The following is a 22,579-nucleotide window of genomic DNA, read 5'->3' on the forward strand; positions in this document are numbered from 1 at the left end:
ACAGGAGCCAGCTAGCAGGCGTAGTGCCTGCACATCTTTTGATTGGATTACCAATATTGAGAGGCAGGTCCTATATGGGCAGGTCTCAGAACTAGGAAACTGAAATTGATCAACAAATTAATTTGCGTACTACTAAACTGTTTTTTCAACCCACAATGGCGGAAGGAGAAGATATCGATTTGGTCGAGGATATAATTATAACGCCATTCTCAAGACAAACTTTTCAAGAAAAGTTAGACATTGTCAGGAGAGGTAAACGCCGACGCTACAAAGCCGACGCTACAAAGACAGGCTCCGAGAAGCACTGCAAACTGTACTTCTGGGAATGCCTATTATTTGCAAGTGATCGATTTGGTGTTTGGAGCCACACTGGCTTTGCAAACCTGAGTTGTCTAACCAAGGCAGCAACGAGACACCAAAGTACGGCTGGGCACTTACAAACAATGGTGCTTTTGAAAACTTTTGGGGACACCCGAGTGGATCTACAGCTCAACAAACAAGCGCGCAGGGCAACGAAGCTGTACAATGAAAAGGTATTGTACTCTTCCCCTGCAATTCTCTGAATAAAAATGTCAATTTCAAGGTGACGCAACGCCTGGTTATACTGCGTTTCTTTCTAAATGTATTGTGTCTATTTCCATGGCATCATAATGATGGTAATAAGAGGTGGATTAATTCGGGTGGGACTGTGTAGGACTTCACTGAAGGCCCAGGCCCCAGAACCATGGCACACTACTGTAATATAGTATATGTCCTAGAATGCATATGATATTGTACAACTGCTATTCCATTCATAATGTAACCTAATATAGAGTATCATACTAAATGGATTGTCACAGAATACTACCAATTGCCCTGAGACCATGTTCATTTCTGAGTTAATTAGGATGGGTGAAGTCACGCAGCCTCTTGAGCGCATCCAAAGTGCCTAAAATAACATCTTAGCATCTATCCAACTCCTTTACTTGAGACCAGTTCTAGTTTTTACATGGTGGTGGTGTGCTTTGTGTTGCAGAGAAAGAGCTTTTCCAGAACCCTCAAACATAAATTTGTCCCAGGTAATCACATCTGGGATTTATTCTGGTGGTCAAATGGTGAAAGCTATCTCTAGGACCTAGTATTTCTGCCTCGCTCGTCTTCCTCACTTTTCTCCGTGGCTCGAGCCACGCGGAATTGGGCGTGCGGGTGCTTCCGTTACAGGTGAAAGGCGGGAGCCAATATCGAATATAATTGTGAACCACGGCACTTGGATACAGATGGACAGAGCAACATTCGGTCTTTTGGATTTTTCAGGGTTTGGAATACAATCAACATTTTTACGCGCACTCCGAGTACATTGCCAAATCTCCGTGGTGTAATTTAGATAATGCACAGTGCTCTTGGACGCAACTTTACAGCTGAGTTCTCAGAAAGAAAATCAAAGGGGGGATACCTTGCGCTCGTCAGGTAGCCTAGCTGTCAATCGCCTCATTGTTTTTCTGCGTCTAAGTGACAGTTGCCTTGAAGGTTTGATGATTTCCAAAACGTTTTCAAAACATCTTCTTGCTCTCCATTCCAGCAAATAATAATGGATTTTTCAATAACTTCGATACGTTAAAAAAAATTATGTATCATGTTTTTTATGGAGTGGTCGAATTTATTTTTGTTTGCATGTTGCCATCACATTTGATGCCTTTGCATGGACTTTATAGACTATTACAGCGCATGACTATTTGATTTTGGATAGAGAAAAAGGTTTATAGAATTAGTTTGCATTAATTTGTTAACATAAGACAATAATTCAGAATGAATGGTATTGCTTAGCATTTTAATCGACTGTCTTCATGAATGGAATTTCGGGCTCTGAATATTACCTTTAATTAGGCATCCTCCCATTCTGTAGGTTTGGATTTCAGCAATGAGCAAGCGGTTGGATTTATCACATTATCTAGCGGTGTTCTTCTCGATGATGGTACTGTGGCAGTCAAGGTAAGTTTCGTTGTATTTTCTTTATAAAAAAAATAAACAATCAATAGAAAAAACAGTAAGTGGTGTTTGCGTGCACTGCATCTGCACGTTCTAAATCTTCTCAATTTTGGCCACTCTAAATGGTTCTCAGATTGGAATAAAGCAGTCACGCGAAATGACTTTTTTGTTTTTTATTATCGTGATAACATGGTGGCTGGCACAATTTGTGTGGAGAGCGGAGACACCAATTGCGCGGTGACCTGAAAAGGAGACTATAGGTGGAGATTGCGCACAGCTCCAGGAAGTTAGAACATTTGTATGAATCTGAAGAAAGAAAACTTAGTAATGTGATAATCGTTTGATGCTCGATTTCTTGGTGCCTTCCTTCATTTATCTTTGGAAATTTTTAGGAATTTCTTTGGTGAGGTGGAACTGTCTGTTCTATAATGAACAAATGAGAGAGAGGCTGGTTGTCTTTGCAAGAAGCCAACTGAGCCACATGAATTCACTTTTGTGGTCCTTAATAGATGGCTACAGAACAATTGTTTTCCCCGTAGTGCTCTGTCCAATTTCAAGAGAGGAAGTTGGCAGAGATAGGTTGAATTAGGTTTTTATGTTCCTTAGGAAAACACACAAAAACAATGTTTTCCCACATATGTCAATTTTCCCCTCACATCTCTCCTAATCATTGATGTCTCTGCTACTTAATGTTTCCTACATAGATCAAGAGTGGAATCATCGGCATATGCTTCAGAAGCCTTCAAAAACAATATCACTCTGTTCACCCGGATCTTGGATAGCCTTCTGGATGGCTATGACAACCGATTACGACCTGGACTTGGCGGTGAGCAGTTAACATTGCATACTTTACATATAAAATTAAATAAAATGAAAGTTAAATTGGTTTTAAATGTTGATCAGCTGCTCAGCAGGACCTTGATTAATATAATCAGTTGTGTTCGAGTAGAGCTGGAGCAAAAGCCTGTACACCCAGTAGGACTCCAGGACATATATTTTATTCAAAGTTTTAAATATCTTTGAGATTTAACATGTTCTTGTGTCAATCTCTTGCATTTCCCCAGATAGAAGCTTGTTTAAATTCCCAAATAACCAAATAACTTCTGGTGTCAGAATGAGTTACTGAGCTTGCATCTGCATCCCCCTTATCACCAAGATAACAACACAGAAAGTATTATCTGCTGTAACAGAAGAGATACTGTACGAGCTTTTCTAGGCTGTTTTATTTAGGGCTGACCCAGTCAATTTGAAGTTTTGTTTGTGTGCATCCATTTAAACCGTTAACACTCAAATGTCGCTGTGTGTTTTGGTGTGTCTGGCTCACCATGATGATTGAGCTGTGTATTTTATTATTTATTTTATTTTATTTCACCATTATTTAACCAGGTAGGCAAGTTGAGAACAAGTTCTCATTTACAATTGCGACCTGGCCAAGATAAAGCAAAGCAGTTCGACACATACAACAACACAGAGTTACACATGGAGTAAAACAAACATACAGCCAATAATACAGTAGAAAAATAATTCTATATACGATGTGAGCAAATGAGGTGAGATAAGGGAGGTAAAGGCAAAAAAAAGGCCATGGTGGCGAAGTAAATACAATATAGCAAGTAAAACACTGGAATGGTAGATTTGCAGTGGAAGAATGTGTGAAGTAGAAATAGAAGTAATGGGGTGCAAAGGAGCAAAATAAATAAATAAATACAGTAGGGGAAGAGGTAGTTGTTTGGGCTAAATTATAGATGGGCTATGTACAGGTGCAGTAATCTGTGAGCTGCTCTGACAGCTGGTGCTTAAAGCTAGTGAGGGAGATAAGTGTTTCCAGTTTCAGAGATTTTTGTAGTTCGTTCCAGTCATTGGCAGCAGAGAACTGGAAGGAGAGGCGGCCAAAGGGAGAATTGGTTTTGGGGGTGACCAGAGAAATATACCTGCTGGAGCGCGTGCTACAGGTGGGTGCTGCTATTGTGACCAGCGAACTGAGATAAGGGGGGACTTTACCTAGCAGGGTCTTGTAGATGACCTGGAGCCAGTGGGTTTGGCGACGAGTATGAAGCAAGGGCCAGCCAACGAGAGCGTACAGGTCACAGTGGTGGGTAGTATATGGGGCTTTGGTGACAAAACAGATGGCACTGTGATAGACTGCATCCAATTTATTGAGTAGGGTATTGGAGGCTATTTTGTAAATGACATCCACAATGTCGAGGATCGGTACGACGGTCAGTTTTACAAGAGTATGTTTGGCAGCATGAGTGAATGATGCTTTGTTTCGAAATAGGAATAGGAAGCCAATTCTAGATTTAACTTTGGATTGGAGATGTTTGATGTGAGTCTGAAAGGAGAGTTTACAGTCTAACCAGACACCTAGGTATTTGTATTTGTCCACATATTCTAAGTCAGAACCGTCCAGAGTAGTGATGCTGGACGGGCGGGCATGTGCAGGCAGCGATCTGTTGAAGAGCATGCATTTGGTTTTACTTGTATTTAAGAGCAGTTGGAGGCCACAGATGGAGAGTTGTATGGCATTGAAGCTCGTCTGGAGGGTTGTTAACACAGTGTCCAAAGAAGGGCCAGAAGTATACAGAATGGTGTCGTCTGCGTAGAGGTGGATCAGAGAATCACCAGCAGCAAGAGCGATATATTGATGTATACAGAGAAGAGAGTCGGCCTGAGAATTGAACCCTGTGGCACCCCCATAGAGACTGCTGGAGGCCCGGACAACAGGCCCTCCAATTTGACACACTGAACTCTATCAGAGAAGTAGTTGGTGAACCAGGCAAGGCAATCATTTGAGAAACCAAGGCTATCGAGTCTACCGATGAGGATGTGGTGATTGACAGAGTCGAAAGCCTTGGCCAGGTCTATGAATACGGCTGCACAGTATTGTTTCTTATCGATGGCGGTTAAGATGTCGTTTAGGACCTTGAGCGTGGTTGAGGTGCACCCTTGACCAGCTCAGAAACCAGATTGCATAGCGGAGAAGGTGCGGTGGGATTCTAAATGGTCAGTCATCTGTTTGTTGACTTGGCTTTCAAAGACCTTAGAAAGGCAGGGTAGGATAGATATAGGTCTGTAGCAGTTTGGGTCAAGAGTGTTCCCCCCTTTGAAGAGGAGGATGACTGCAGCTGCTTTCCAATCTTTGGGAATCTCAGATGACACGAAAGAGAGGTTGAACAGGCTAGTAATAGGGATTGCAACAATTTCATTATGATTGTGGACTCTCTAATTCATAGTGTCCTATGACTCACAAGGCAAAATAGCTCCCAATACCTCAATGGCTCCCAAGAGAGGCTCCCATTGTCCCAGTTCTAATGAGCGGCATAGACACTGGATGTAGTGGACAAAGATTAGTCTTAGTCACAACTAGGGCATTTTGTTAGAAAAGGTAAGATAACGAAAAACCAAATGCCTACTGTGCCAATGTGATTATCCTGATAACTGTGTCACAAGGCTTTGCTGAAGATTCACATCCAGAAGGATACAAATTCACATTTGGGACAGCCCTTTAGTCATGTGCAGTTTACAACTGGCCTTGTTTCGAGGTAATTTCCCTTACAATGGCACTACAGCTCCAAATGTGAATTGCTGGCAAGGAAGTACTTTGCTTCTGGCTTCTTACTGATCCAAGAGCAGCCCATATTAGGTGTGAGTGGTGTGATTTATAATGCCTGGTCCGTAAAAAAAGATGACTGATCATGGTTATACAGTACACTGATCCCAGTACAGTCACTGATCCCATTTGTGTGATTGAATATGCTTTCTTGACTCGTTTATTGAGGACTTACTGAGGTTTTAACTTTTCATGGATCCTAGAATAGCCCACAAGGTGCTATGATTTATGTTGATGTTTCTCTACTGTAGTTGTAGATATTATTTAATGGCAGAAGCCCTCTACAGTCAGGCAGTAATGTTAATTTGGTTTCCCATGAGACCAAAGAAGACAGATGCACCAGATGTGTACTGGGAAATGGCTGTTCTATTTATGGGAAATGGGATTTTTTCACTGAGAGATTTTAGAATTGCACAATAGCTCCCAGGTTTGGCTTAAATCAAGTCTTACAGTTGTAGACAATTCACTGCAATTCAAAATAAGTAGACTGTTTGTTTGTTTTTCACTCCTGACCTCAAAAGAAAATGTAAGAAGCTCAGCAAACCTCATAACAGACATGAATTCTGACGTGTTGAGATGACAAAGAATTTGAAATAAGTGATAATGATTTTCAAAACAATTACCAAAATGTTGTTGCACAATTAGTGAAAGTCAATGTAAACCTTGTTTGAGATTACCCGGGGCTCCATTGTTTCTGCACCCAATTATCACACAGGTATTAGGATAATCCATGTTCATGGTGTATTTAATAAAAGTGAAAACATATTTCTCGAAATGTTTGCAACTGTGTTGAAAATGAAATACAGAAATATCTAATTTACATAAGTATTCACACCCCGACTCAATACATGTTAGAATCACCTTTGGCAGTGATTACAGCTGTGAGTCTTTCTGGGTAAGTCTCCAAGAGCTTTGCATACCTGGATTGTACAATATTATTTTCTAATTTCTTCAAGCTCTGTCAAATTGGTTGTTGATCATTGCTAGACAACCACTTTAAAGTCATGCTCTCGATGGTGCAGCTGTAGAACCTTTTGAGGATCTGAGTACCCATGCCAAATATTTCAAGGTCTCCTGAGGGAGAATAGATTTTGTTGTGCCCTTTTCATGTCTTGGTGTGCTTAGACCATGTTAGTTTGTTGGTGATGTGGACACCAAGGAACTTGAACCTCTCAACCTGCTCCACTGTAGCCATGTCGATGAGAATGAGGGCGTGCTCGGTCCTCTTTTTTCTGTAGTCCACAATCATCTCCTTGTCTTGATCACGTTGAGGGAAGGGTTGTTGTCCTGGCACCACACGGCCAGGTCTCTGACCTCCTCCCTATAGGCTGTCTCGTCATTGTCGGTGATTAGGCCTACCACTGTTGTGTCATCTGCATACTTAATGACGGTGTTGGAGCCGTGCCTGGCCGTGTGTCATGAGTGAACAGGGAGTACGGAAGGGGGCTGAACACGCACACCTGAGGGGCCCCTGTGTTGAGGATCAGCGTGGCGGATGTGTTGTTACCTACCCTTCTTACATGGGGTCCGTCAGGAAGTCCAGGATCCAGTTGCAGAGGGAGGTGTTTGGTCCCAGGCTCCTTAGCTTATTGATGAGCTTTGAGGGCACTATGGTGTTGAATGCTGAGCTGTAGTTAATGAATAGCATTCTCACATTGTTGTTCTTTTTGTCCATGTGGGAAAAGACAGTGTGGAATGCAATAGAGATTGCATCATCTATGGATCTGTTGGGGCGGTATGCAAATTGGATGTGGGTCCAGGGTTTATGGGATAATGGTGTTAATGTGAGTCATAACCAGCCTTTCAAAGCACTTCATGGCTACAGACGTGAGTGCTACCGGTAGTCATTTAGGCAGGTTACCTTAGTGTTCTTGGGCACAGGCACTATGGTGGTCTGCTTAAAACATGTTGGTATTACAGACTCAGACAGGGAGAGGTTGAAAATATCAGTGAAGACACTTGCCAGTTGGTCAGCGCATGCTGGCAGTACACGTCCTGGTAATCCGACTGGCCCTGCGGCCTAGTGAATGTTGACCTGTTTAAAGGACTTACTCACATCAGCTGTGGAGAGCGTGATCACACAGTCTTCAGGAACAGATGATGCTCTCATGCATGTTTCAGTGCCATTTGCCTCGAAGCGAGTATAGAAGTAGTTTAGCTCGTCTGGTAGGCTCGTGTCACTGGGCAGCTCTCGGCTGTGCTTCCTTTTGTAGTTTGTAATGGTTTGCATGCCCTGCCACATCCGACGAGCATCAGAGCCGGTGTAGTACGATTCAATCTTAGTCCTGTATTGACGGTTTGGCTGTTTGATCGTTCGTCGGGGGGCATAGCGGAATTTCTTATAAGCTTCCAGGTTAGAGTCCGGCTCCTTGAAAGTGGCAGCTCTAGCCTTTAGCTCAGAGTGGACATTGCCTGGTTGGGGTATGTACGTACAGTCACTGTGGGGACGAAGTCAACAATACACTTATTGATGAAGCCAATGACTGATGTGGTGTACTCCTTAATGCCATCGGAGGAATCCCGGAACATATTCCAGTCTGTGCTAGCAAAACAGTCCTGTAGCTTAGCATCTGCTTCATCTGACCACTTTTTATTGATCTTGTCACGGGTGCTTCCTGCTTTAATTTTTGCTTGTAAACAGGAATCAGGAGGATAGAATTATGGTTAGATTTGCCAAATGGAGGACGAGGGAGAGCTTTGTATGCGTCTCTGTGTGTGGAGTAAAGGTTGTCCAGAGTTTGTTTTCCTCTGGTTGCACATTTAACATGCTGATAGAAATTTGGTAATACGGATTTAAGTTTCCCTGCATTATAGTCCCCGCCTCTTTACTTTTGGCGGAATACAGCTCATTCAATGCTGTCTTAGTGCCAGCCTCTGACTGTGGTGGTATGTAAACAGCTATGAAAAATACAGATGAAAACTATCTAGGTAGGTAGTGTGGTCTACAGTTTATCATGAGATACTCTACCTCAGGCGAGCAATAGCTCGAGACTTCCTTAGATATCGTGAACTAGCTGTTTTTTAAATAAAAATACATAGTCCGCCACCCCTTGTTTTACCAGACACTGCTGTTCTATCCTGCCGGTGCAGTGTATAACCAGCCAGCTGTATGTTGACAGTGTTGTCCTTCAGCCATGACTCCATGAAGCATAAGATATTACAGTTTTGAATGTCCCGTTGGTAGTTTAATCTTCCACGTAGGTCATCTATTTTATTCTCCAGAGATTGCACATTTGCTAGCAGAATGGAAGGGAGTGGGGGTTTATTCGATTGCCTACAAATTCTCAGAAGGCAGCCTGCCCTTTGGCCCCTTTTTCTCCACTTCGTCTTCACGCAAATCACAGGGATCTGGGCCTGTTCCCGAGAAAGCAGTATGTCGTTCGTGTCGGGTTTATCAGACTCGTTAAAGGAAAAAAAGGATTCTGCTAGTCCGTGGTCAGTAATCGCAGTACTGATGTCCAGAAGTTATTTTCGGTCATAAGAGACGGTAGCAGCAACATTATGTACAAAATAAGTTTTAAAAATAAGTTACACAAAACACAAATAATTGAAATATAAAACACTATCGGTTGGGGACATGTAAAACGTCTTTCTCCAGTGACATTTTTAGATGAGGGATGTAAAGCAGGGTATGTAAAGCAGCAGATTATGATCTATAATCTCAAATGCTCCGCTGAAGTCTTACCAAAACAGCTCTCACAATCTTTTTATTATCAATTTCTCTCTGCCAATCATCAGTCATTTGTGTAAGTGCCGTACATGTTTAATGCCCTTGCCTATAAGCCTGCTGAAAATCTGTTGTTTGTTTACTGTGAAATAGCATTGAATCTGGTCAAACACAACTTTTTCCAAAAGTTAACTAACTGCCTGATTGAGCTATTCTTTGGCAATGGAATTACTTTTGCTTTCCTCCAAGCCTGAGGGCACACACTGTCCTGTAGGCTTAGATTGAAGAGATGGCAAATAGGAGTGGCAAGATCGTCCGCTATCATTTTCAGTAATCTTCCTTCCAAGTTGTCAGACCCAGGTGGCTTGTCATTGTTGATAGACAACAATACTTTTTTTCACCTCTTCCACCTCACTTCACAGAATTCAAAATGTTAATCCTATAATTTGGTCAGTTATGCATGGTTGCGTAGGTTCAGAATTTGTTGTTGCCCAAGTTTGCTAACCTTGCCAATGATTTTTTTTTCCCTTAGGTCTATTCCGTTCATTTTTTATCCTGAAACTTACCAGTCCTTAACAATTACGAGCATATTCAGAACATGATGCAGACACCACGATGCTTGAAAATATGAAGAGTGGTACTCAGTGATGTGTTGTGTTGGATTTCCCCAAACATACCATTTTGTATTCAGGACAAAAGTTAATTGCTTTGCCACATTTTTTACTGTATTACTTAAGTGCCTTATTGCAAACAGGACTCATGTTTTGGAATATTTTTATTTCCACTATATTTTTATTTTCACTCTGTCAATTAGGTTCGTATTGTGGAGTAACTACAATGTTGCTGATCCATCCTGTAACTTTAAAATCACCATTGGCCTGGGCAGCAGGTAGCCTAGTGGTTAGAGCTTTGGACTAGTACTCTCTAGAGACTCTGTAGAGACAGCAGGAGTGGTAGAGATACTCTTAATGATTGGCTATGACAAGCCAACTGACATTTACTCCTGAGGTGCTGACTTGCTGCACCCTCGACAACTACTGTGATTATTATTATTTGACCAAGCTGGTAATTTATGAACATTTGAACATCTTGGCCATGTTCTGTTATAATCTCCACCCGGCACAGCCAGAAGAGGACTGGCCACCCCTCATAGACTGGTTCCTCTCTAGGTTTCTTCCTAAGTTTTGGCCTTTCTACTGAGTTTTTCCTAGCCAACGTGCTTCTAAACCTGCATTGCTTGCTGTTTGGGGTTTTAGGCTGGGTTTCTGTACAGCACTTTGAGATATCAGCTGATGTACGAAGGGCTATATAAATAGATTTGATTTGTAACCAAAAGGTTGCAAGATTGAATCCCTGAGCTGACAAGGTAAAAATCTGTCGTTCTGCCCCTGAACAAGGCAGTTAACCCACTGTTCCTAGGCCATCATTGAAAATAAGAATTTGTTCTTAACTGACTTGGAGTACTTATTGACTCAAGATATTTAAGTTTTTCATTTTTAATTAATTTGTAAAAAAATGAAAACTCAATTCCACTTTGTTGCGACTATGGTGTGTAGGCCAGTGCCAAAAAAACTCAATTTAATCCATTTTAGTTTCAGGCTTTAACACAACAAAATATGGACATTTCTGAAGGCCCAGAATTATTGGTCACTGGGGTGCTTCCTGAACACTTTTGCTTTTGGCAGTTGTTTGCTGTTCCTTCACTATATTTTTAAGAGTGTGAATTATGAGTGTGACTGTATTTGTGTGTGAGGACCTGTGTTTGTGTATGTGTCTGATGGCCTGTGTATGTGTCCGATGGCCAGTGTATGTGTGTGATGGCCTGTGTATGTGTCCGATGGCCTGTGTATCTGTGTGATGGCCAGTGTATCTGTGTGATGGCCTCTGTATGTGTGTGATGGCCTGTATTTGCGTGCACGCATGCATTTACTATATATAAGAATGATCTTTAAAAAAAAAATAAAAAAAACATGTAAACCTTTATTTAACTAGGCAAGTCAGTTCAGAACAAATTCTTATTTTCAATGACAGCCTAGGAACAGTGCCTGTTCAGGGGCAGAACAACAAATTTGTACCTTTTCAGCTTGGGGGTTTGAACTTGCAACCTTCCAGTTGCTAGTCCAACTCTCTAACCAATAGGCTACCCTGCTGCCCCGTATCATTGATGATACGTTCGTGTTAGATTGGATTTGGATTGTACTTTTCAGGGGTATCATATGTCTCTTACGAAGATATTGCTTTTAGATTATATGGGAGTACATTAAATCACCCTACCCACGATCAATATGTAACTCTGACCTGGTAGACATCAACACTGCTTTTACTATACTTAGATCAGAATTAATTCCTTTGCATGGAGAGTTGGACCAGGAAATGAGGCCGCTTTAGCCAATTGAGATGCCCCTAAAGTGTTTGAAGGGCAGTGAGGATAGTGAGTGTGTTTCCCCCATGAGGACAGCGCAGACGTAACATGATATAGTGTATGTTCCCATCCCACTGTTCACCAGGGAGTCTGAGGCAGGAAGATGAGCGATGAGAAAATGTAAATGTGGAATCGTGGACAAAGCGTTGCCATGACAGCACAGACATCTAAGTTTAATGTGAAATCATGGCTTTCAGGGGCTGGATTGATCTCAACCACATCTCATTCCAGATGTACCTCACAGTTCTCAAAAACATGTGTTTTAACATGGGATTTGCGAATGGATGCCTTGTTGACATGAACAGATAGACCTAAAAATATACATATGAAACATGAATGAAGCATTAAAATCAGTTGTTGCGACTATATAAAAACAACATTTTAAATACATTTAAAACATTTTTTGTATGCATATATTTTACAGATCGGGTGACAGAGGTGAAGACTGATATTTATGTCACAAGTTTTGGTCCAGTGTCAGACACAGACATGGTAAGTGTTATACTAGGCATTAGACTACTACGATAAAGCTCTTAGTGAAATGTATTCAGCTTCTTTCATCTATGAAGATACATTAATTCATTATTTATTTCAGATTTTGTTTTATATATAAGCTTATGTTTAACAATAGATATACATTGATATATGTTAAGTATTTCATATATATTTTGAGTAGGACAGAGACTGACCCTTTAAATTGTGATTGGTCCATCAACATTTCATGTGATTTTGGGGTAGCATCACTACTGTGTCTGTCTCTGTTGCCATTATAGCTGCACTTTTTTTTCTTAGACACACACACATACTGTACATACACAGGCATATCATGTTCACAGAGTCCTCACTCTCTGTGTCCCATTTCTTTTTTCTTTCTCTGTCTCACCCTCTCGCCCCCTTTCTTTCCTTTGGCCTTGTTCTGCAAGCTCCAGGCTCGTACCTGCTGGGCTTTAAAAGCTTTTCTCAGTTTCCCTCCATCACACTCTCAGCCCTCCATTTCAGCCTGCTCTCAAATATTTAAACCATAAAGAAGTGGGGGAAATGGTTGCTACCGAACTAGCGCCTTAAAAAAGAAGAAGAAATGGCACATGTATAATTCATTTAGAGGCTCCTTCCAGCTCACAGTGGATAATTTCACTCTTGGGCCATCACTCTGCTTTGATAGTGTTTCTCTGATAGTGGCATCTCTCTCTCTCTTTCTCTCTCTCTCTCTCTCTCTCTCTCATATATTTGACAGCATCCCTGCTGCTCCCTATGCTTTGTGTCTGTAAATATATGGCTTCTATATCTTCCTCTCTCCTTACTGGGATCCCTCCACAGAGCTCTTGTGACATAGAATCACTGTCATAGTGTTAGATAAAACTAATCATTATTAGGCCGAATATTGGACGATACATTTCTAGACTACTTTCATTTGACTGACCAGGGCCCAGTTTTTCCAAAGTTATGTATTTGGATTTTGCCTATCAGACATTAAATGCACAGAAATAGAATGAATAGAATGGACAACTCACTGACTTGAATGGGGAAACCAGTTCTGTTCATTTTATTTCTATGCATTTAATTCTATCCAATAGCTGAAATGATCCGTATTGGTAACTTTAAAAAAATTGGACCCAGATGATAATAGTGGATTGGACTGGTACAGAGCTTTTCTCTAGGCTTTCTCACAGGGCTTTCTCTGTTTGTGGTAACTCAACCCATTAACATCCATTGTGAGACATCACAGCGCTAACTTGTGCTCTTGGAGTGTGTTAACAAAGAAAGTCATTTACTCTGGGAAAAACGGATTGCAACTTCACAGTTGTTATTGAAGTCTTTGAGCATGTGTTTTTGTTTAAGGGCTTCAAATTCAAAGGGTTTCAGAGTCCAGGAATCATTTACCCTTGTGTGTCGCCCCATGAACTGCTCAGTAAAGCCCTTGGGGGTCAGAAGCCTGGGGGCTTTGCGTATGGGAAGGAGGGCTGTACCCACCAGACTCCAGAGGGCCAGATGCTGTAGGGATAGGGGGTACTGATGTAAATCCACCCTGACATTAGCAAGAGGGCAGGGAGCAGGCATCCACCACTGACTGCATGTCCCCAGACATAACAAACCAGGTGCAACCTCAAACACTGACGCAGGAGGCACCACTTTAGAACACACTTTTTGATTTATTTTATTGATTGAGGAGCTTTAATATCCTTATGGTTTCACTATACTTATTCAAAACACATGTTATGATGCAGCAGTAGGTTTACCAGATCTAACTTGTTTTTATAACACCCTCTGCCATCGCAGTCTCTTCATTACCCATATCTCAACCTGTGCTAAAGTCTTTTGTACTCTGCTCTTTGTCAGGAATACACTGTGGACGTGTTCTTCCGTCAGAGCTGGATTGACGAGCGGCTGAAGTTTAATGGGCCGATGAATATCCTGCGGCTGAACAATCTGATGGCCAGTAAGATCTGGACGCCAGATACCTTCTTCCACAATGGGAAGAAATCTGTCGCTCACAACATGACCATGCCCAACAAACTGCTCCGGATCATGGAGGATGGAACACTGCTGTACACTATGAGGTAACAAGTGCTTGTTTTTTTATTACCCCTGGTTTCATTAGAGAGCTAAAAGAGCTGTCCTCAGGTCAAAGGACAAGGTGATGTCAGTGCAGCAGCCAAACGCCAGCATTGAGATCTACTGCTATTGTACAGGCAGTCAGCATCACCCTATGAAAACCATGCAGTATTTGTATACACAAGGTCTCAGCATAGCCTGAAAGTGAGGAGAGATGAGGCCATTCAAAAGAAACATAGTAGCACAACAAAACAACTGCACCGAGAGAGTAGCCCTGAGGTTCTGGGGTGATGTGAACTCTTGCGTCTGTATTTTTGTATTTACTCAGGTTAACGGTCCAGGCGGAATGTCCCATGCACCTCGAAGACTTCCCTATGGATTCCCACTCCTGTCCACTTAAGTTTGGCAGCTGTAAGCTTATCTCCTCATTCTTGCTTCTATTTTACTTTGTAAGGAACTGATATAGCTAGAGGCAGAACTTTGTTTCTTGCTAGATGTTTAACTGGTTGACTGTGAGACTGAAACATCTAGTTAGTTGGGTTTGTTCTGAGTTCACAAGTAAAATTAGGCTTTTCCTAAACAGCAATGCCATGTGCCTCTCTACAAAGACGTACTGTATCTGACGTAAGTTCTATCAATCTTCTATCAGATTGACTGTTTTGCTAGAGGTGACTGAATTTAGCTTCCTTTCATTATGCAATGTAATTTTCTCATTTCACAGTAACATAAACTCAGCAACAAAAAAAAAACATTGCTTTTTCAGGACCCTGTCTTTCAAAGATAATTAGGAAAAATCCCAAAAACTTCACAGATCTTCATTGTAAAGGGTTGCTTGTTCAATGAACCATAAACAATTAATGAAGATGCACCTGTGCAATGGTTGTTAAGACACTAACAGATTACAGACGGTAGGCAATTAAGGTCACAGTTATGAAAACTTAGGACACTAAAGAGGCCTTTCTACTGACTCTGAAAAACACCAAAAGAAAGATGCCCAGGGTCCCTGCTCATCTGTGTGAACGTTCCTTAGGCATGCTGCAAGGAGGCATGAGGACTGCAGATGTGGTCAGGGCAATGAATTGCAGTGTCCGTACTGTGAGACGCCTAAGATAGCACTATGGGGAGACAGGACGGACAGCTGATCGTCCTCACAGTGGCAGACCACGTGTAACAACACCTGCACAGGATCGGTACATCCGAACATCACAGCTGCGGTCCTGGTACAGAATGGCAACAACAACTGCCTGATTTACACCAGGAACACACAATCCCTCCATCAGTGCTCAGACTGTCCCCAATAGGCTGAGAGAGGCTGGACTGAGGGCTTGTAGGCCTGTTGTAAGGCAGGTTCTCACCAGACATCACCGGCAACAATGTCGTCTACGGGCACAAACCCACCGTCGCTGGACCAGACAGGACTGGCAAAAAGTGCTCTTCACTGACGAGTCGCGGTTTTGTCTCACCAGGGGGTGATGGTTGGTTTCGTGTTAATCGTCGAAGGAATGAGTGTTACACCAAGGCCTGTACTCTGGTGTGGGATTGATTTGGAATTGGAGGGTCCGTCATGGTCTGGGGCTGTGTGTCACAGCATCATCGGACTGAGCTTGTTGTCATTGCAGGCAATCTCAACACTGTGCGTTACAGGGAAGGCATCCTCCTCCCTCATGTGGTACCCTTTCTGGAGGCTCATCCTGACATGACCCTCCAGCATGACAATGCCACCAGCCATACTGCTCGTTCTGTGTGTTATTTCCTGCAAGACAGGAATGTCAGTGTTCTGCCATGGTCAGCAAAGAGCCCGGATCTCAATCCCATTGAGCACGTCTGGGACCTGTTGGATCTGAGGGTGAGGGCTAGGGCCATTCCCCCCAGAAATGTCCGGGAACTTGCAGGTGCCTTGGTGGAAGAGTGGGGTAACATCTCACAGCAAGAACTGGCAAATCTGGTGCAGTCCATGAGAAGGAGATGCACTGCAGTACTTAGCATCTGGTGTGGCCACCAGCTGCATTGACTGTTAATTTTGATTTTGATTCCCCCTTTGTTCAGGGACACATTATTCAACTTCTGTTAGTACAATGTCTGTGGACCTGGTTCAGTTTATGTCTCCGTTGTTGAATCTTATGTTCTGGCAAGTCGGTTAGGGCATCTAGTAAATTTTCCAACAATTGTTTACAGACATATTATTTCACTTATAATTCACTGTACCACAATTCCAGTGGGTCAGAAGTTTACATACACTAAGTTGACTGTGCCTTTATAGAGCTTGGAAAATTCCAGAAAATTATGTCATGGCTTTAGAAGATACTGATAGGCTAATTTACATAATTTGAGTACATTTGTGGTGTACCTGTGAATGTATTCCAAGGTCAACCTTCAAACTCAAACAACCTTGCTCTTTGCTTGACATCATGGGAAAATCAAAATAATTCAGCCAAGACCTCAGAAAAAAACTTGTTGACTTCCACAAGTCTGGTTCATCCTTGGGAGCAATTTCCAAACACCTGAAGGTACCATGTTCATCTGCACAAACAATAGTACACAAGTATAAACACCATGGGACCATGCAGCCATCATACCACTCAAGAAGGAGACGCATTCAGTCTCCTAGAGATGAATGTACTTTGGTGTGAAAAGTGCAAATCAATCCCAGAACAACAGCAAAGGACCTTGTGAAGATGCTGGAGGAAACAGGTACAAAAGTATCTATATCCACAGTAAAACAAGTCCTATATCGACATACAGTTCAAGTTGGATGTTTACATACACCTTAGCCAAATGCATTTAAACCCAGTTTTTCACAATTCCTGACATTTGATCCAAGTAAAAATTCCCTGTTTTAGGTCAGTTTGGATCACCACTTAAGAATGTGAAATGTCAAAATAATAGCAGAAAGAATGACTTATTTCAGCGTTTCTTTCTTTCATGACATTCCCAGTGAGTCAGAAGTTTACATACCAAATTAGTATTTAGTAGCATTGCCTTTAAATTGTTTAACTTGGGTCAAACATTTCGGGTAGCCTTCCACAAGCTTGGGTGAATTTTAGCCCATTTCTCCTGACAGAGTTGGTGCACCTGAATCAGGTTTGTAGGCCTTCTTGCTCGCACACACTTTTTCAGTTCTGTCCACAGATTTTCTATGGGATTGAGGTCAGGGCTTTGTGATGGCCACTCCAATACCTTGACTTTGTTGTTGTCCTGTCTTGAGATGTTGCTTCAATATATCCACATAATTCTCCTTCCTCATGATTCCAATTATTTTGTGATGTGCACCAGTGCCGCCTGCAGCAAAGCACCCCCACAACATGATGCTGCCACCCCCTTGCTTCACAGTTGGGATGGTGTTCTTCGGCTTATAAGCCTCCCCCTTTTTCTTCCAAACATAACGATGGTCATTATGGCCAAACAGTTGTATTTTTCTTTCATCAGATCAGGGGACATTTCTCCAAAAAGTATGATCCTTGTCCCCATGTGCAGTTGCAAACCATAGTCTGTTTTTTATGGTGGTTTTGGAGCAGTGGCTTCTTTTTGCTGAGCGGCCCATCACTACAAGCGTGGTGAAAGTCAGTTGTTAATTTGCTTTGTATCTGGTCAACACATTTTTTCTCAAAAAGGGTTGGTAGCAGGCTGATTGGTCAGCTGTTTGAAACGGTAAAAGATGCTTTGCTGTTCTTGGGTAACGGAATGACTTTCGCTTCCCTGATGGCCTGAGGGCACACACTTCCCTGTAGACTTAGACTGAAGAGATGGCAAAAAAGGGTGGCAGTATAGTCCGCAACCATCCTCAGTAAGTTGTCAGTACCAGGTGGTTTGTCATTATTGATAGACAACAATCTTCTTTCTTTTTTTTAACCATTACCGTAGTGTGTGGAAGAGAATTAGGGCCAAGTGAAGAGAACAAAATAATAAATGTGATTGGTGTTGGTACTTGGATTATTACTATTTTTACATGTGTAGTACTTTAAAACTTTAAATACTTCCAGAATCAAGTAGACTTTTTGGGAATAAAGTTTAAATTAAATTAATCTAATAAAGTGGCAATATTTTGATGAATAAAGTGGCAAAATTCAAGAAAAACTTGATTAAATTTTGAGAATAAAGTTTGGTTAGATTTGGTTATTGACATGTCTTCCTGGCTCCCTGTTGCTGTGTGCACCACTGTTGAAATGCTTGCATTAGATGGCCTGGTGAAACTAGACTTTAGAATTGGCTTTAGTAAAAAAAAAAACTTATAAGTATTAGGACCTGGAAGAGGTTGTGCCACAGATTATTCTCAGAAGGAGGAACCACACCGTGCGGTTACATACCTAGGTAGAGACGGGTGGGTTGTATTCTTAACGGCCATGCATAGTGCGTTGTCAGAACACAAGTTAACTATCTTGGTATGGAGTTGTGGGCATCATTCCCTGTCATGGTGCCCTTCGAATTCACAACAATGTTATCCTCAATCCCCTGTGTATGCCACCACCTTGCATAGTATCTTAGAGAGTAACAGCTAGGCCAGCAGCCTATTTGTTGAAACGAAAGGTAAAATAAAATAATATTTGTCACATGCACCGAATGCTTACTTACAAGCCCTTAAACAACAATGCAGTTCAAGAAATAGAGAAAATATTTACTTAATAAAATAAGGTAAAAAATAAAATAAATAGTAACACAATAAAATGACATAACAATAACGAGGCTATATACAGGGGGTACCGGTACTGAGTCAATGTGCGGGGGTACAGATTAGTCAAGGTAATTTGTACATGTAGGCAGGGGTAAAGTGACTATGCATAGATAAGAAACAGCGAGTAGCAGCAGTGTAAAAACAAAGGGGGGGTCAATGTACATTTTCAGCGTGGCCATTTGATGAATTGTTCAGCAGTCTTATAGCTTGGGGGTAGAAGCTGTTAAGGAGCCTTTTGGACCGAGAGTTGGCGCTGCTGTACCGCTTGCCATGAGGTAGCAGAGAGAACAGTCTATGACTTGGGTGACTGGAGTCTTTGACAATTTTATGTCCTTCCTCTGACACCACCTAGTATATAGGTCATGGAGGGCAGCCAGCTTGTCCCCAGTGATGCATTGGGTCGTACTCCCTACCCTCTGTAGCGCCTTATGGTCGGATGTTGTTGTGCCCTCTTCATGACTGTCTTGGTGTGTCTGGACCATGATAGTTTGTGGGTGATCTGTACACCAAGGAACTTGAAATTCTCGAACAACTCTACTACAGCCTCTTCAATGTTTAAATTTATGTCCAGGGGCAGAACGACAGATTTTGACCTTGTCATCTCAAGGATTTGAGTAGGCACCCCTGAGGGGCCCCGGTGTTGAGAATCAGCGTGGCAGATGTGTTGTTGCCTACCCTTAGGCTGTTGCCTACCCTTAGGCTGTCCCCACCTGGGTATACTCCTCAATGCCATTGGATGAATCACAGAACATATTCCAGTCTGTGCTTGCAAAACAGTCCTGAAGCTTAGCATTCGCATCTTCTGACCACTTCCTGCTATAGTTTTTGCTTGTAAACAGGATTCAGGAGGATAGCGTTATGGTCAGATTTGCCAAATGGAGGGCAAGGGAGAGCTTTGTATGCTTCTCTGTGTGTGGAGTAAAGGTGGTCTAGAGTTTTTCCCCTGTGGTTGCACATGTGAAATGCTGGTAAAAATGAGGTAAAATGGATTTAAGTTTGCCTGCTTTAAAGTCCCCTGCCATTAGGAGTGTCGCTTCTGGATGAGCATTTTCTTGTTTGCTTATGGCCATAAAACAGCTTGTTGAGTGTGATCTTAGTGCCAGCATTGGTTTGTGGTGGTAAATAGACTGCTATGAATAATTTAGATCATAACTCTCTTGGTAGATAGTGTGGTCTACAGCCTATCATGAGGTACTCTACCTCAGGCGAGCAATACCTCAAGACTTATTTTAATATAGACATCGCGCACCAGCAGTTATTGACAAATAGACACACACCCCCGCCCCTTGTCCTGCCGATGTACGGAAAATCCAGACAGCTCTATATTATCCGTGTCATCGTTCAGCCATGACTCGGTGAAACATAAGATATTACAGTTTCTAATGTCTCGTTGGTAGGATAGTCTCCACCGTAGATCATCAATTTTGTTTGCCAGTGATTGCACATTGGCTAATAGAACGGATGGTTCTATTAACTTACACATTTGTGCGTAATGGCATGGTATTTTATGTACACTTCCAAGTAATCTCGCAGGCCTAGGTTTATAATCTTGTGAATGTAAGTCACGGATTGCGTGGAGAAGGATTGCGTGGAGGAGGATTGTGCGTCTCAGTTGGGCTCAATGGCTGCACCAAAACCCCTGTCATTGACCTTGCATAGTCATGGGGCAGGGGGTTTGGGCAAAGCCCCGTCTGAGACAGCAATTTCACAGTCCATTATCTAATAGATCTAGCCACTTGCCTATATAAGGTGAACAAGTGGTAACCTAAGTTAGCGGTATTTAGCTGAGGCAAATAGCCTATAACGGAGACAATGCCCCTGTTTTGGGATTACCCATGTGTCCTTCATTCCTCCCTTCCTTGAAGATATCACCAATAGATGGATAGTGAAAGGAGATTTTACTCTAGACTACCAACCAAGTCATGTCAGATCAGTGATTATTTCTTTATATATAGCCTATGCTCATTGATCATCATTGATCTAATAGGCCTGTATTTATATCAACGATGATTTCAAGAAAGGGAGAATCCATCCATTAATATATTCAAACAGAGCCTAAGAATAGCTGCTTTGCACATTAATGAGTGGTCCTTGAGATGCCTCTTCTCCCACAGACAGGTGCTATAGGTTTATAATGGGCTGCAAAATAGCGGTGTTGTAGCAGCTTGACATAAGACACATACACGCATAGCCCCCGGTCTTCAGGATCCCAAGATAATTTGTTTAATTGGGTGGCTCACATAGCCTAGACTATAGTCATTAGAAGGAAATACAACTGTTAGTAAAACACTATGGATAAGGTCATTAATGGTTGCCATAAATGCACAGATGTTTTATTCCCCTCTATTCTGAACTTTTATTTTCTCATATAGGCCTAGCTATAAGACTCTCTAAGCTACTGTCTGTAGTCTATGCAAGGTGTTCGCCTAAGCTACACAGGAGAACATTTTATCAAATTCAGAGGGCAGACTGACAGGGACTAATACCCCTTTTATATCATGGTGTAATGCATATGTCATCTTCATGGAGTCTCGCCCCACTACTGATCAGACAAGTGTAGTGATTGTAACGCAAGATAAGAGGCCACGCTGTCTCTCGTCAGAGATATCATTTATTGTGGGAGATTGCTAAATACAGTGCCTTGCGAAAGTATTCGGCCCCCTTGAACTTTGCGACCTTTTGCCACATTTCAGGCTTCAAACATAAATATATAAAACTGTATTTTTTTTGTGAAGAATCAACAACAAGTAGGACACAATCATGAAGTGGAACGACATTTATTGGAAATTTCAAACTTTTTTAAAACCTGATACTCCCCATCCCGGATCCGGGATCGTGAATACAGCCTCAGGCTCATTAGAATAACGCAACGTTAACGATTTCTGAAAATCGCAAATGAAATGAAAATAATATGCCTGCTCTCAAGCTTAGCCTTTTCTTAACAACACTGTCATCTCAGATTTTCAAAATATGCTTTTGAACCATAGCAAATCAAGCATTTGTGTAAGAGTATTGCAAGCTAGCTTAGCATTTTGCGTAGCATTTAGCACGCAACATTTTCACAAAAACCAGATAAATAAATAAATAAATAAATAAAAATAAATAAATAAAATAATTTACCTTTGAAGAGCTTCGGATGTTTTCAATGAGGAGACTCTCAGTTGCATAGCAAATGTTCAGTTTTTCCTGAAAGAATCTTTGTGTAGGAGAAATCGCTCCGTTTTGTACATCACATTTGGCTACCGAAACGAACCGAAAATTCAGTCACCAAAATGTCAAACTTTTTCCGAATTAACTCCATAATATCGACCGAAACATGGCAAACGTTGTTTAGAATCAATCCTCAAGGTGTTTTGTCACATATCTCTTCATTGATATGCAGTTCGTGGAAGCCTGCTTTCCCCTCAGAATCGCATGGAAAAATACCAGCAGCTGAAAATGACGCACCAATTCCGACGGAGGACACCGGGCGGACACCTGGAAAATGTAGTCTCTTATGGTCAATCTTCCAATGATATGCCTACAAATACGTCACAATGCTGCAGACACCTTGGGGAAACGATAGATAGGGCAGGCTCATTCCTCTCGCATTCACAGCCATATAAGGAGACAATGGAAAACAGAGCCTCAAAAATCCTGCTCATTTCCTGGTTGCCGTTTCATCTTGGTTTTGCCTGTAGCTCCCGTTCTAGG

The 22,579-nt window shown here is 41.9% G+C and overlaps 1 protein-coding gene across 1 annotated transcript in view; it reads left to right on the forward strand.

Moving 5' to 3' along the window:
- Positions 1–1,892: 1,892 nt before the first annotated feature.
- LOC135508089 (gamma-aminobutyric acid receptor subunit alpha-2-like) overlaps positions 1,893–22,579 on the forward strand; it is a 35,933-nt gene continuing 15,246 nt past the window's right edge. The window contains exons 1-5 of the mRNA XM_064928029.1: positions 1,893–1,968; positions 2,670–2,791; positions 12,089–12,156; positions 14,002–14,222; positions 14,546–14,628. Coding sequence (XP_064784101.1) covers positions 1,898–1,968; positions 2,670–2,791; positions 12,089–12,156; positions 14,002–14,222; positions 14,546–14,628 — 565 coding nt within the window. The 5' untranslated portion in view covers positions 1,893–1,897. The remainder of the gene's footprint in view (positions 1,969–2,669; positions 2,792–12,088; positions 12,157–14,001; positions 14,223–14,545; positions 14,629–22,579) is intronic.

This window comes from Oncorhynchus masou, chromosome 21, assembly GCF_036934945.1.
Source record: "Oncorhynchus masou masou isolate Uvic2021 chromosome 21, UVic_Omas_1.1, whole genome shotgun sequence".
Taxonomy (NCBI): Eukaryota; Metazoa; Chordata; class Actinopteri; order Salmoniformes; family Salmonidae; genus Oncorhynchus; species Oncorhynchus masou.